General features: G+C 30.4%; 1 protein-coding gene across 1 annotated transcript in view; it reads left to right on the forward strand.

Moving 5' to 3' along the window:
- Positions 1 to 263: 263 nt before the first annotated feature.
- The window catches only part of LOC115880900, a 149754-nt gene continuing 134239 nt past the window's right edge, over positions 264 to 15778 (forward strand). Inside the window, exon 1 of the mRNA XM_030898226.1 lies at positions 264 to 667. Within this exon, the coding sequence (XP_030754086.1) occupies positions 452 to 667 (216 nt within the window). The 5' untranslated portion in view covers positions 264 to 451. The remainder of the gene's footprint in view (positions 668 to 15778) is intronic.

Below are 15778 nucleotides of genomic sequence, written 5' to 3' on the forward strand. Positions count from 1 at the left end.
AGTAATATGTCCATGTTATGTGGGTCATTTTTTCCTTTTTATATTTATTTTTTTTATTTTTTAAACTATACATAAATATTCAAGATATATGTAGTAGTAATTATAATTTAGATATTTTTCTGTATAAACTACACACATATATTGCTGGAAATAGCGTAGAGATATACAATGATGAATTTTACATTTACAAAACTTATCATCTATCTTCAGAGGGTCATAATGGGCATGCGCATAAAGTATATTGGCGCGTGTAAAACCTCTTTGAAATGGAAAGAACGGAAGAACTGTTTGTTTACCTGTTCAGTATCGTAGTTTTTGCTGTTGGGTTAACGTCTAAATGATGTTATTTATAATAATTGCGAGGAAAACACCGTAAATTAATTTAATATGAAATAAACTAATAAGTGTATCTATTTAATTTTTTTTTATACATAATTATACGCGCGGCAACATGTGTGACCAAAACGGGAAAAATATAACGAGCGATAACTTTTTCAATAACGATAATTTTAAAAGTTGCTTTGCGCGAAGTGTTGTTGTGAATTCCCAATACAAACAGACAAAACTACAAGAGCCCGATGAGGATTGTACATTAATTGAAAACATACATATTAACCAGGTTCCTGTTATAAGTATTGCCCAAGAAGCGCCGGTTAGATATAGAAAGGTAAGTTGCAATTATAATTTGTATAACATAATGCTATATTTGTATATTTTTTATGAGAATATTCTTGAAATTTAAGTAAAGTTTGCATTCCATTCATGTTCTATATTTAACCAGTTTAAAATATCTGGCCCGTTCAACCGCACAATATGTGTTTGACAAAAATATTATTAGAAAGAATTTTAGTTTTTCAAACGCGCGAGGGAAGTAAAAATATACTATACAGGAATACCACTATATTATGCATACTGAAAAAAGTATAATAATAGTACGCAAATCAGATTTAGTTTCGAAATGTTTATTATTTAATTTTATGATGGTTATTTGTAAAGAATATTATAATATTTATTATTTGCTATTATTGGATAATGAAAAGTTGCGGGGTGTGAGCGTAGACGTTGTGCATGTTTTATGAATATAAACCATAGAGATATTAAACCGATTATATACACTATATTACATATAAAGCCCCATACTCACACTTCGCTACTTCACTTCGTTCCTTCCTCGCGTCCCTTCGTCAAAAAATCATATATTTACTATGGGAAAATATCGATTTTATGCGACTGTGTGTTCCTTCCTCCTTCGTCAAAACGCTACTTCGTCCATTTACTTCCTCGAAACGCCCCTTCCACGTATTGTCTGTTTTTGGAGGAAGTAGCAAAGGAATTATCACCAACACAAAAAAATATTAAAATATATAAATCGATCTTGGATTTCATTCGTAGTTGATTTCTTGATTTGGCAGTATGTCTGTACAGGGTGTCATTTTCGTGTGTTTTGCAGGGTTTCTCGTTTATGAGTCGAAATACAAAGATGCAGTTTTCACATTACGCTGTTACTTTTTTGTGAAACTAAAGATGCTACATACAGATATGTCCTAGCTCTCTTACTTCCTAAAATACAGGGCGAATCTGAAATTATTGCATTTTTCGATCCCCTTTGTATCATAACTTATCTTAGACTTATCGAAAAGGTGAAAACGGTCTCCCGTACAGTTTTTCACGTAGAATGTAGTGACGTAACTATTTCTTCGTTGGAATCTGTCTTTTTTTAAATTGACTAAAACTTTATGTTTTTTTAAATACGATATTTTGTATATTACTTTATGTTCCTTGTTACGAGCTTTCTAAAATACTTATTTTCATAAACGGGTAAAAATGCATTATTTAACTTTATTACATAGTCGGCCGGTTTAAATTAGGTAATCAAAACAATCAACTAATTTATTCGACGTAAAATGTTGGTTATTGGCATGTTATTTAAAAGCAGCACAAGTTCAGTTTCCGTGTAGTTTAGCAAAATATCACGATGCAAAGCAAAATTATCTGGTAAAATTAAGTTAAATAAAATAAGAGCCGTTTAGCAGTTTAGCAGTACCTAAATAAATAAATAAATATAGAGTATATTATAATTTTCGAAAGCTCATAACAAGGCAAATAAAATAAAAAATAATATATAGAGTGTCCTGTTTAAAAAAAAAGAACATAAGTTTGAGTCATTTTTCGAAATAGACGAAGAACCACTTTCGTCACTGCCATTCTACCTGAAAAACGAGACACGGGCGGTGGGTAAGTTCTACTCAATAGGTAGAACAAAACAAAAAATCAGGGTATCCGGTATATACCTGTACATTTAGATGAACAGTCTAATTTTATAATAGGTATTTCCAACGACCGCATATTATAGTAAATACCCGATATAATACCAGTAATGTCAGGAATACGAGTATATCTACAATATTTCTTATATATTTTGTAGATATTATATATTGGTATATTTCTATTCCCCGGTATTATACCGGGTATTTACTATGCGGTCGTCGGAAACTCCTTTTATTAAAATTAGGATGTTCATCTAAATCTACAGGTATACACATAAATACCCAGATTTGATTTATCTACAAATTGGGTACTTACCCACCGCCCATCACTGACCCTTTTCACCTTTTCGATAAGTTAGAAGATAATCGAGATACAAAGGTTATCGAAAAAATGCATAAATTTCTACTAATTAAAAAATAAAAAGTAAAAAAAAAGATATAAGAAATAACTTTAAACTAAGAAGGCTAGGATAAATACATATTTATCCTAGCCTTCTTAGTTCAAAGTTATTTCTTATTTCTTATGTAGCATATTTAGTTACATAATAAGTAGAACAATGATGTGAAAACAGCATCTTTATATCTCTACTGATAAACCAGAAACCCCATAAAACACACACAAATGGCACATCCTGTACATCTAGCAATCGCCAGTCGATATAAAAATAATTCACACACAATAGTCTAAAAATGGAAGAAAAAAACAATATTGTCTTCATATTTGTGAAAAAATGCATGTCCATATTTATGTAATCGTAGCGACAAAAATAAAAAAATAGAAATAATGTGCATGATGCCTTTACAAAAATATCTGAAGAAATGGGGATTGACATCATTAACGTTTAATTATATAAATTACATAATAAACATTACTCTATTGTTGACTCGCCTTGTACATTCATACTGATATACCTTGTACATGATACTGAAATATTCGGATTTATTAAAAAAAAATATATTATTAAAATTCAATTTTTATTTTTGACACGACAAAGAATTGCAGTTTTATAAAATAAAAATTATGCGCCGGATTTTTTTAAAAATTTTAGAGGTTACTAGATATTTCGTATTAAACATGTAGCTGCTATATTAAAAATATTTTGTGGTGTGTTGTTGCATAACTGATTAATTTCCAAGCATCGAATGGACGAAGGAAGGAACCGAAGGGACGAAGGAACGCGAGGAAGTAACGCGAGGAAGTAAGGCGAGGAAGGAGCGAAGTGTGAGTATGGGGCTTAACACTTAATAATTCTTAAGTATATCTACCTTCAAACGCGGGTGAAATACTCCTCTATATTAATGTAAAAAATACATAATGAGTTTTTTTACACTTTTTTAAAACCCTTTAAAATTATAAAACGCTTTTATATACATATTTTTAATTAGAATTTTTTTGTAATATAGATAGATGATTGGGTAATAAAGATAAGTAATCTTTATTTCCCAAAAATATGCATAGAATAAGCCCCATATGGACATGGACATGGAAATATGGAAACATTTTATCGCATAATGCAAAACAAAAAAAAAATTAATAGTAATTAAATTAATAATATATAAAACTATCTAAAACTATAAATTCTATAAAATATGCAGTATGAGTCTTAAATAAGTGCAAATATTTTCAGGGTTGGTAGATCTCGATAAAAGAAACATATATTTTCTCTTTACCGTTTTTCAAATAAATCCAAAATAACCGAGTTATTTTGTTAAAATTTTGAGAACCATTGGATCTTTTCTTTCTTGTAAATTTAATCTACTACCTATGTTACCATATTATCACGAAATTATGTTTTTAACTAAAAACAAAAAAAAATCGAAATTTTTTTTCAAAATATATATTCCAAATTTTTCAAAAACATTTTTCGCGAAAAAAAACTTATAATCGTCTTTCTGGGGTCAAAATATACAAACCCTAAAAATATTCGCACTTATTTAAGACTCACCCTGTATATTAAGTCTTATATGCTTATATGTATACAGGGTGGCGCACCTCATTCGCCTCGGTTGATTATACGAAAACGGAAAGATGTGGAAACAAAATATTTTATGAGTATATGTGGGAAGGCAATGAGCATAACTTAAAATTATTTTAAAATGTACAGGATGTGTCAGAACTAAAGATCCATACCAAAGTTATATTTTTTCTTATGCTACACCCGATATTTTATTTAATTTTTGGATTCTTAGACATAAAATAAGGCATTTATTATAAGGATTTAATATGTTTAGAAGCTTTGGTTTTTGAGATATTTAAAGGTATTTAATTTTGCATGCTATAATAAAAAAGGTTGTTAAGACCCTGTACATTACTTTTCAGAATTAATTTTTGTGCTGACTTTCAAGCCAGAGACCCAAGAAATAAACTTTACTAAAAAATTTGATTGCTTCCTTAAATGTATACAGGGGTATCAAAAACTTCGTTATTTCAAATACAACACAATGTATTTTTTAAATAAGTCGAACCAGATTTAAATGCTCTTTCAAACTACATTAGGGTTTCCTATACCTATATATTTGGCTTAGATTTTGAATAAAAAGCGATTTTTCAATAAAATTGTAATCAAGATGCACACGGGAAAATAATGAAAGTACCAAAAAGGGGAGGGGTTTAGGTACCTTTTGGTACCTAAATAAACGGGAATATCGATAACGGCCACATAGAAACAGGCATTTAAAAATGGGGAAAACGATATAAACTCGGATATAAAAGTCCATGCGTAATTTGAATTAAAAAAAAACCTTTTTGTTTTCCTGAACATTTATCCCATTTCTGGATACTCATCGTTTTTCCCATGTGCTCGTCAATTGTTATATTTACTGTTACATAAAATGTTCGAATTGTCAATAAAATTGACAATTCGAACAAAACAAGTAAAACACTATTTTTGGTTCATCCTATGCGTCGGACCGAAAACAAAACTAAAATAAACCTGGAACGCTGTGTACACGTCGAGCAACGGATGTAGACTGACCCAAGTCTACAAGACAGGCGGGGAGCGGCGGGAGGAATTTTGATACGGGCGAAGAGTGGGTCAACTGATATATTTATATTCTTTAAACTGTGTTGATACGTTTTCACTGAGCAGGTGGCAAGACGTAATGTGTACGTGTAGACTGGGCTTTACAACAATTACTATACTTCAACAGAAATTACAGTTTTAGCAGAAACTCAGACGCTCTTTGATATTTTTCGTAACTCTTAACAGCTATTCGTATTGCTGTCCGTCTAATTTACCGGAAAGTTGTTTTTTCCGGTCTAAGGACTGCGAAGGGACATTTTCCATTTCGATCCATCCGACGCAATTAAGTAAACATAAAAAAAGACAACAGAAAATTTCTCGTCTTTGTTTAAAGCGCACGTTGCCATACGAACCTTGAAAAAAGACAAAAGGGGTAATTTACAGGACAGTTTGATTTAGATGGAGTTTTCGCAGAACCGGCATTTATTTTTTATAATATCCAGTTATATAAAAAGAACGACGTCAGGTTGGATTAGAAATGACGATTGATGAAATTTACCAAATAATTTTACATATAAAATGACAGAGATGTTGATTTCCAATTTCCGTTTTTTATTTCGATTGTATTGTATTCTATTACTAGTTGAAGCCTGGCGCATCCGCCATGACATCAGGGAAAAAATACTTTTTATTTTTTTTAATTAAATGAAAAACAAAAAATCCGGCGACGACAGTTTTTAAAAGAGCCAATTAGCTATCTTTCAATAAAAAAAAGCAACTTTCTAGAGCAAGTCGTTACTTCAGTAGAGACGACACGGATAAACATTAGGATTTTATATTTATTTGTAGATATATGTAGATAATTATTTGAGAATAATATTCATAGAGATTCCTTAATAATTTATATATTTTTTACTTTTGTTTTATAAAAACGCTAGCGTTTACCAGCGACTTCGTTCGCGTCGAATTAATCATTTGTAATGGTGATGATAAAGCAAAGCAAGAATTTCCATTAACATACAAACTGGATAAAATTTTCTCACATTTATGTCAGCATGAGAAAAAATAATATGGCGATATTATTATATAACTTGGTAATATTTGAGGGGTAGTTTCATCTCGTTGGAATTTGACTTTCGAAAAATCCGTTTACCAAAAATAAGCTTTTTACGTCAAGCAGTTTAAGCAGAATCGTGGTTAATCAATTACCCAACTTTTTGGAACACCCTGTATGATTTTTTAAAAAATTTCAAAATATGTAAAAAACCAAATAAATTATGCTTGTCCAAGCGTTTTCCCGAAAGATTAACCGTTTTTTAAATAACAAATATTGTAATATTTGAGGGGCATTTTCACCCTCTTGGAATTTGAGATTCGAGAAACCCCTCCTTATCGAACCTCTACACCCCACAGTCAATCCGTTTGCCAAGAATCCGCTTTAAACGTCAAGCAGTTTAAGCAGAATCGTGATTATTCAATGGTCATATTTTATGAAACACCCTGTATAAATTTATAAAAAAGTTTAAAATATGTAAAACAACAATGTAAAATATACGTGTTTAAGAGTTTTTCCGAAAAACTCACCGGTTTTTTAATAAAAAATATTTTAATATTTGAGGGATAGTTTCACCCCCTTAGAATTCGAGTTTCGAAAAATCCCTTCCTATCGAACCTCTACACCCTAAAGTCAATCTGTTTTGCAACAATCAGCTTTTTACGTCAAGCGCTTTAAGCAGGATCGTGATTAATCAATGACCAGATTTTCCGAAACACCCTGTATACATTTTAAAAAATCTTAAAATATGTAAAAAAACAAAATAAGATATATGTGTTTAAGCGTTTTTTCGGAAACTTGACCGTTTTTTAAATAAAAAATATTGTAATATTGGAGGGGTGGTTTCACCCTCTTGGAACTGGAATTTCGAAAAATCCCTTCTTATCGAACCTCTACACCCTAGAATCAACCTGTATGCCAAAATTGAGCTTCTTACGTTGAGTGGTTTGAGTAGGATCGTGATTAATCAGTATGTCAGTCACTTAAGGATTTTATACCGTATGATCGAGAAAAAACGGCGTCCAGTTGGCTGGGAAATGACGATCGATGACATTTCCCATATAAATTTACATATAAAATGACAGCGATCTTCATTTCATAGCCATCGCTGACGCCGTTTTTATTCGATCATAGGGTGTTTCAGAACTGAGATTCATACCAAAGTTTTTTTGGTTTTATAAAAGATGAACAAACATATGGACACATGATTTGTTTGTCGTTTTTTATTACAAGTAGACGTTTGTCAGTCGCATACATCTCTGCAACAAAAAGTAGGCATTATTTGAATACTTTTGTTTTAATTATTTTGGTCTTGAAATAATCCTATGATTTGTTATTCTGATGCACCTGATGAATGACCCGAGGAATGATCATTATAGAACAGACAATAAGTCAATTAATGGATTTTTTATATAAAAATATTTATCTTTATAAAATTGGGTACGAACTATGTTTGTCCATATATCCAATATATTGTCCAAAGCATATTTGCTGTAATAAGTATCATAATAATTTGCTATAATATATTATGCGGTATATTTTATATTTCTATGTTTAAATCAATTTTTAGTTAAAATACAGAAGTTTTTGTTGGTCTTTGTCTGACAAAATATACATCTGTGCATTGCATCTCGACAATGACAGAGCTTAGCCAGGTCAGAGGCCAGGTACAAAAACGTTTATTGCCAAGTTCTGAGATCTGTATCACAAATTACCTATAACAGATGCGAAAGAACACCGAATTACGCGTTAAGAGTTCATAGACAATCCGCATCAATGTATAGTTAGGGTTATTATTTGTTTGGGTGAAAATAATCTGCACCAATATGTTATCGAGGCATACAAAAAGGTCCACAGACTTCGAGACATACGAAAAATCAAGTCCATTTAGCGTGTGTCGCAATTTTCACACCTTAAAAAATAGTTTTTTTTATAGCTATAGCAACTGCAGCGACTATGAAAAAAGCTGTGTGATTTTCATAGAAAATAAGGGCACCTGTAATTCATTTGAAAATATTATAAATCGCTAAAAGAGGTTTCAAATCTCTTGGATTTCTATTAATATTAAATAAATTTTATTAAAAATTGAACTAAAATTGTTAGTATCATTAAAAACAATTCAAATTCAAAAATTGTATCAGTCAAATTCCCTAATTTAAGGTGAATATTAAAGTAAATATAAATGCAGCTCATTCTAAGCTCTCTACTTATCTTTAAGAAAATTTAAATCATTGTTGCAATTGGGCCTTAATGCCATTTCGAATGAACAATAGTATTAATAATGTATATTATAATAATAATAAATTTTATATCATAGTGTGTATTAAAACTACTAAAACAGTTTTAAATTGGTATTATATTAACAACCAATTTTCTCAATCAAAATATTTGTGGTCCTGAAAAGGACCTTCGTTTTCCCATGTTCGTCAAGGTAGGTAATGAGTAAACGGTAAAAAAACAGGATAATGAAATTTAAAAAATTACAAAAATTGTTCAAAAGTGCCTCCCTCTTGCATTGAACAATAACCCAAACGATCATAAAATCCCCTCCTCTCATTGGATAACATATCAGGGGTGACAGTGTCAAAGGCATTAAATATTTTCTGCCTTAACTGCTCCAAGTTTTGAATTTCTTCATGGCCGTAAATTTTAGATTTTATCATTCACCGAGAAGTCAGGTGAAATTAAACGTCAGTCTAAACAAAACTGTCATTTTTGAAAACTTGTCAAAATTTGGACACACGCTAAATGGACTTGATTTTCCTGTCTCGAAGTCTGTGGACTTTTCTGTATAATCTCGCAGTAATTTAATAGATTGTTCGTCATATTATATCAGCTCGTAGGTGATTAGGAAAAAAAAGATATTTATAGTATAAAAAATTAATTTATTTAACAAAATTTAATTAAAGATGTGACAAAATAGTTACATTTCTATTGGTTCTATCGGACTTTTTTCAACTATATAAATCTTTATTTTTTGTAAACTTTAATGAATAAAATATTTTCAATCTAATAAATAATTTAATGATGTAAATAAGAGGAAATTTCTCACATGGGTGGTCAAATTCTATAGTTTTCATTATATCAAACAGCCTCTGAACGTTTTCTTCAGTGCAAAACTCATCAAAATTTAATTTAAATAATTTTTCCAGCCTGTAAATAAAATGAACAAATTTTTCCACTTTCATGATCAAAGGCTTTTAAATGGGTAAATAATTTCGAGTTATCCAGAGATTCGGATTTTTTTGCAAATTTTAGACAAATATCACATTGATGTATTTGAACACCCTTTTTAATGATGTAGTCAAACATAATTAAAGGCATTTTGAGTTGAAAACATTTCTCAGAGGCTGTTTGATATAATGAAAACTATAAAATTTGACCACCCATGTGAGAAATTTCCTCTTATTTACATCATTAAATGATTAATTAGATTGAAAATATTTGATGTATTAAAGTTTACAAATAAAGATTTATATAGTCGAAAAAAGTCCGATAGAACCAATAGAAAGGTAACTATTTTGTAACATTTTTAATTAAATTTTGTTAAATAAATTAATTTTTTATACTATAAATATCTTTTTTTTCCTTATAAATAAACACATTTGCATCCCATTTTAAATAAGATATACAAATTACCAAAACTTAGAAATAACAGTTCAAAAGTTCAACAAAAATCCTACACGCGTTTTTAAAAAGAAACATATAACCACGCACTATGTCATTCCAGCAAGCGAATACGACACAGCATAGGTTTCCGGACTAAACGACTGGTGTATTTACACCACTCAATAGGCGTGTCGGGTTTGCCAAGCGGTTTCCGATGCAGTCGCTTTCTTTCGCATCTGTTATAGGTAATTTGTGTCTGTATAGCTAGCTATTTGTGGTTTGCGACTCAAGTGTCATGAAGTAAGTCGTTTGTCCATTGGCTTCAACTAACTTAACTTCTTATATTTGGCTGTATGGCATTAGTAATAAAAGGGTAATAAGGAAACAATACTTAATTTTAATGTTAATTTTATAAGCACAAAATCTAATTCTACTCAAGTGGCATTTTATATCTATTTTATATCTATCAGTTTTTTTTTGCGAAAATTTGGAATTTTTTGAAGACATTTTTGGAATATTTTTTTAGTTTTAAGTTAAGAAAACATAATTTCTTGATAATCTCTTAACATAGGTAGTTGATTAAATTTACATGATAGAAAATACAGAAAAGATCCAGTGGTTCTAAAAATTTAAGCAAAAAAGCATTTTTTGTTTAAATTTTCAAAGTAAAATAACTCGGTTACATAAAAATAATACATTGCTTGAAATAAAAAATAAGCGAATCAAGTCGTATAATTTTTTTTAATCAGCTGCACCTAGGTATACAAAATTTTATCCCACATTTTGAAGAGAAAATCCAGAAATAAAAAATAAAAACGTAATCAACATTGAAAATACATTTTGGGAGGTTGACCAGTACATGGAAGAAGTGGAACCTCTAATTATTCAAACTGATAATGACAGCAGTGATGATGATTCCGACACCGACACTGACGATGAAAGTGATAAAGAAAATTAGACTCTTATATGTACAGGGTGTTTCATAGACCTAGTATTTATTTTTTGTTTTTTTTATTTAATAGTTAAGTACTTACATTATCAAAGAGACATTTATAATTTACAGTTTAGGTTTCGACCGTTCATAGTTTATTATAATACTTTTAATATTATTTATTTATTTCCAAATGTTTTGAGTTTTTTTACCTATTTGTTTTTTTATTAGATAAGTACCTATTAGGTAGACATTTGAAGTTTAAGACTCAGTTTAAAAAATACCAAAAATACCACAGCGTTCTTAGTTTATACCTAATATTATATTAAGTATATCTATTATTATCTAAGTAAATAATTACCAAAATTTGTATTTACTTCCAATGTACTTATTAAAACTGATTAATATTTTTAATAATAATCTGATTAAAATAAATTTGCACGCCTATGACATGACTAGATTTTTTACACGCTTCCCCTCTGTTGCCTCAGACGTCGTTGCCCTTCATTCAGTTGTCGCACTTGTACTTGCACTTATTTCTGGGACACCCTGGGTAAGGGTCAAATCACCCCAAGTAAGGGTGATTTTCGAGCGGCGAAAAAATCTCTTTTGCCTCCAATTTTTTAAAAATATTGAAATTGTCTTGATCAAAATTTTTATAAAGATCAATATCGGATCGGACATCTGAATGTTTACTATACAGGGTGTCCCAGAAATAAGTGCAAATATTTTAACTGGTAGTATAGTTCAACCCCAGAAACACGCCTATGAGATTTTTTTTGCGAAAAAAAAATGTTGAAAATTTAACATTTTTCTTGACATTTTCCGGAAAATTTGAAAAAACTTTTTAGTGCCACTTGTTTATGTACCTGAGATTTCCCTACGGTGTATCTAAAACTTGCAGTGTTGCAACCTCCTATGTTATCCACATTCTACATAGTTCGGCGGAACATAGTTCTACATTTATAAATTCATAGACAAATTTCTACTCAAAAAATTAGGAATATTAAATTTAATCTTTTATCAGCGCTCATTATTAATAATTATAGAAAAAAAAACACATTAATTATTTTTAGTACTTACCCTTTCAATGAAAACGTAACAAAAACCACCGAACTGTTTTAAAACATTAACTTTATGACGTTTACGAAAATCTTTGTTATGCTGCAAAATAACTTTATTTTGGAATAAATTTAATAAAATGATTCATATTATTCACAATCAGGTCACAAAAAGAAATTCCTAAAATGTTTATCGTAATTTAGAATTCAATTCCAAAAATTTAGAAAACAGCCCAACAAATAATCGATTCATTTTTGTTTTGTTTGTTTTCTTTCATGTTTCTCTGTTTTATTTGAACCACTGTTTTACAAAATACCTTGAAAAGCGCACATTACTTTGAATACCTTTCTGAATGAATAAATATTCAGAATTATTGTCTCTTATCGCCACTTTTCGAACTACTTTCAATCTAAGAAAATACATGTTTCACTCAACAATTATTGACAACGTATTTTGTTTTTTCGCTATTTTTTCGATGTATTTCGACAATTCCATCGACAGCCTAACCGTCAACCAAGAACTGCCGCGTGTGAACTGGTCCTTTGAGTCGCCGGTCGCCGCGCCGTCGTGGCGGGCTTGCGTCAGACGACGATGTTAAGCAACGTTGCCGTAGTTACAACAATTTCAAATTCAAGACATTCGAAGCAATCAAATTCGTATTAAATTTTAAAAATAAAACAGAGAAACATGAAAGGAAATAAACAAAACAAAAATGAATTGATTATTCGTCGGGCTGTTTTTGATGTATTGAATTCTGAATTACGATAAACATTTTAGAAATTTCTTTTTTGTGACCCTATCAGTAACCAATTCATTTGTGTTTTGTTTGTTTCCTTTCATGTGTTCTGTTTTATTTTTAAAATTTAATAAGAATTTGATTGCTTCGAGTGTCTTGAATTTGAAATTGTTGAAACTACGGCAACCTCGCATGACGCAAGCTCGACACGGCGGCGCGACAAAGGAGCAGTTACCAGTGATGCGCCGCTCTCTTGGCCGGTGGCCGACGCGACGATTGGGCTGTCGATGGAATTGTTGAAATACATAGAAAAAATAGCGAAAAAACAAAATATGTATTTAAAATTGTTGAGTGAAACATGTATTTCCTTAGATTGAAAGTAGTTCGTAAAGTGGCGGTGAGAGACAATAATTCTCAACATTTATTCATTCAGAAAGGTATTCAAAGTAATGTGTGCTTTTCAAGGAGTTTTGTAAATCAGTGATTCAAATTGTGATGAGGCCTATATGAAAATAATGTGTTAAAAATGGGGACACTGTTATTTTAGTAGTTATTATAATAACTACAGCATGTACAAGTAAAGCAGCACAGTGAAGTGTATTTTAGTTAAGTGTATATCGAAAAAGAGAATTGTCACAGTTACAATCTGTCATAAGTATCTTTTTTAATGTTGGGTAAGTTTTTTAATTTAACTTTTTTAACACATTTTTTAACACATTATTAAACATTTAACTTTTAATTTATTTTATGTAATAATATCACAATCTTAAAAATGTAATGAATCTCTGCAAACTCCTCAGGTGTTGTGATTTTATGACTTACTTTTAACATAACTTTCTTGTCCCTATGGCAACACAGTGCGTCGAATTAACTGAAATCCGGGCTTGATCCGGGTAATTGGATGTAGTTGGCGATATCTGCCGGCGGTTCTCAAAATGTTGCGATTATTTTTTTAAATTTTCAAAGTTAAATAACTCGGTTATTTTCAATTTAATTTAAAAATGGTAAAGAGAAAATATGTTTATTTTGACCAGAACTACCAACCCTTAAAATATCTGCACTTATTTCTGGGACACCCTGTATAGCTCAGTTTCACAGGGTTCTACTGTTTTATTTCCATTATCGATAACGGTAATTTGATCTTGAATATGCTACGATTTTCAATCACGGTTTTGAGAAACTTTGACTTCCAGATTCATTCAGTTCAGCTGGCCCAATCCTGTGTGAAATACATTATTTTTAACTTTTCAGGTATATCTTAAAGGTACTTTCTTACAGATCGTAGAAAGAAATTCTCTCTTTTCTGGTACAGCAGTAGCCTCGTCATGTATACGTGTTTTAATTTTGGTATAATTCTCATTGCGTAACTTTTCCTAGTTTCTACATTTGATATTTTGTATAATAATGCCGTGACTCAAACGAAAAAAAACTTGGCAATACCTAAGCAGTGGATATAAATGTGTTTTAATAGAAGAATAGTAGTAAAACTATACAGAATGAGTCTTAAATAAGTGCAAATATTTTCAGGAGTGGTTCGACCCCAAGAACACGTCTATGAATTTTTTTTGTAAAAAAAAGATGTCGAAAATCGTGTTTTTTCTTTTAAATTTTCCTGTATATTTTAGAAAATTTTTTAGAACTTCCTGTTTACCGCAAATTTTCCCACGGTATAGTTTCTTAATCTTTGATATTACGGCACAAAAAGAGATGCAAATACAGAAAGGTTTAGGTGGTAAATTTTTAAAAAAAAAATCAGTTTTTTGTTTAAAAATTCAAACTTTAATCGGTTATTTTGGACTTATTTGAAACACGGTAAAGAGAATATATTATGTTTCTTTTATTCATATCTACCAGCCCTGAAAATATTTGCACAAAGCAGCACCAATAAGGTGCACTTATAGACTCACCTTGTATAATAAAACATTTCAAATGGAACAACAAACAACAGATGTTTATTAAAATTATAAGTGTCTCAGAGGAAGACATCTAACAATAGTTATTTCAAAAATTGGTGTTTATGTTTAAAAGCAACTAACGATTATATTGATGTAAATTGATTAGTTAGTTAGGCAGTCACTAAGAATCTTACGTAACTTTAGTTAGAAGATTAACCATTTAATTTTTGCTAAAACAATCTTTTTTGAGCTCTGATCGGGATTGGGACCGGCCCACCGGCCCATCTTCCCACCGGCCCACCGGGAATTTTTCCGTTTTCCCATATGGCCCATCCACACCTGCAAACCTCAGATTTGCGAGAATCGACCATATTAAAATAATCTTTTTGTTCTTTAATTCGAACATTTAACGGTCTAGATGTTTCACTATTTGTTTAGAACGAAACTTATACATGATACTACTATTTTTAATTACATTACGTTTATTGATTTATTAAGCCAAGAAAATCTATTCAAAACTACGAACGTTTTTTACATTACGGCATTACGAAAAGTACTATGCGAAACCTACTTAAAAAGTTAGTGTACGGGATCAAGGAAGCATAGTTCCGGTGGATAGGGTGGCGACGAACGAGTGTGCCGTGCATGTGGAGCGGTTTTCGTTTGTTTTTAAATCAGTGGCGTAAGTCTGGCCCGTATTAATATGCAAATAATATTCTCTTTTTCTATGATCCTTATTTATATAATAATTAGGGATGATCAGTATTAATTTATAATTTCATTACGGTGAGATTATCTGCTTATTAGTGAAGAAATAATTTGAGTTAAAAGCTAGAATATTACAGTTAGTACTAAAAATGAAAGAGTGTGGAAATGGAGGCATAATTTAATTGTACCTACACCACAAAAGTTTGGAAACATACATTTAAAAGTATAATAATAATAAAAATATTTTATACAAGTTGATTTTTTTTTAAATTTTTGTATAGTCAATAAATAATCAGGAATTATTCTTTTCATTCCATAGGTGCCGGTCTTCATACATATTGTTATTTCAAATTTACCACATACACTGTTATTTTGATCGGCTTGCAAAACACAAAAGTTTGGAAACATCAGATAAACAAAAAATATACAGCCTTATCAATGTTTATAAATTCTTTACTTTGTCAATAGGTTAGTGTTAGTCAAGGTGTCACTAAAGTAGGTTCTAAATATTTCGTGAATATGCAAAAACAAAATTATTATCTTTGGATTTGAA

Source organism: Sitophilus oryzae, unplaced genomic scaffold, assembly GCF_002938485.1.
Source record: "Sitophilus oryzae breed Bouriz unplaced genomic scaffold, Soryzae_2.0 scaffold_1660_pilon_pilon, whole genome shotgun sequence".
Lineage (NCBI taxonomy): Eukaryota > Metazoa > Arthropoda > Insecta > Coleoptera > Curculionidae > Sitophilus > Sitophilus oryzae.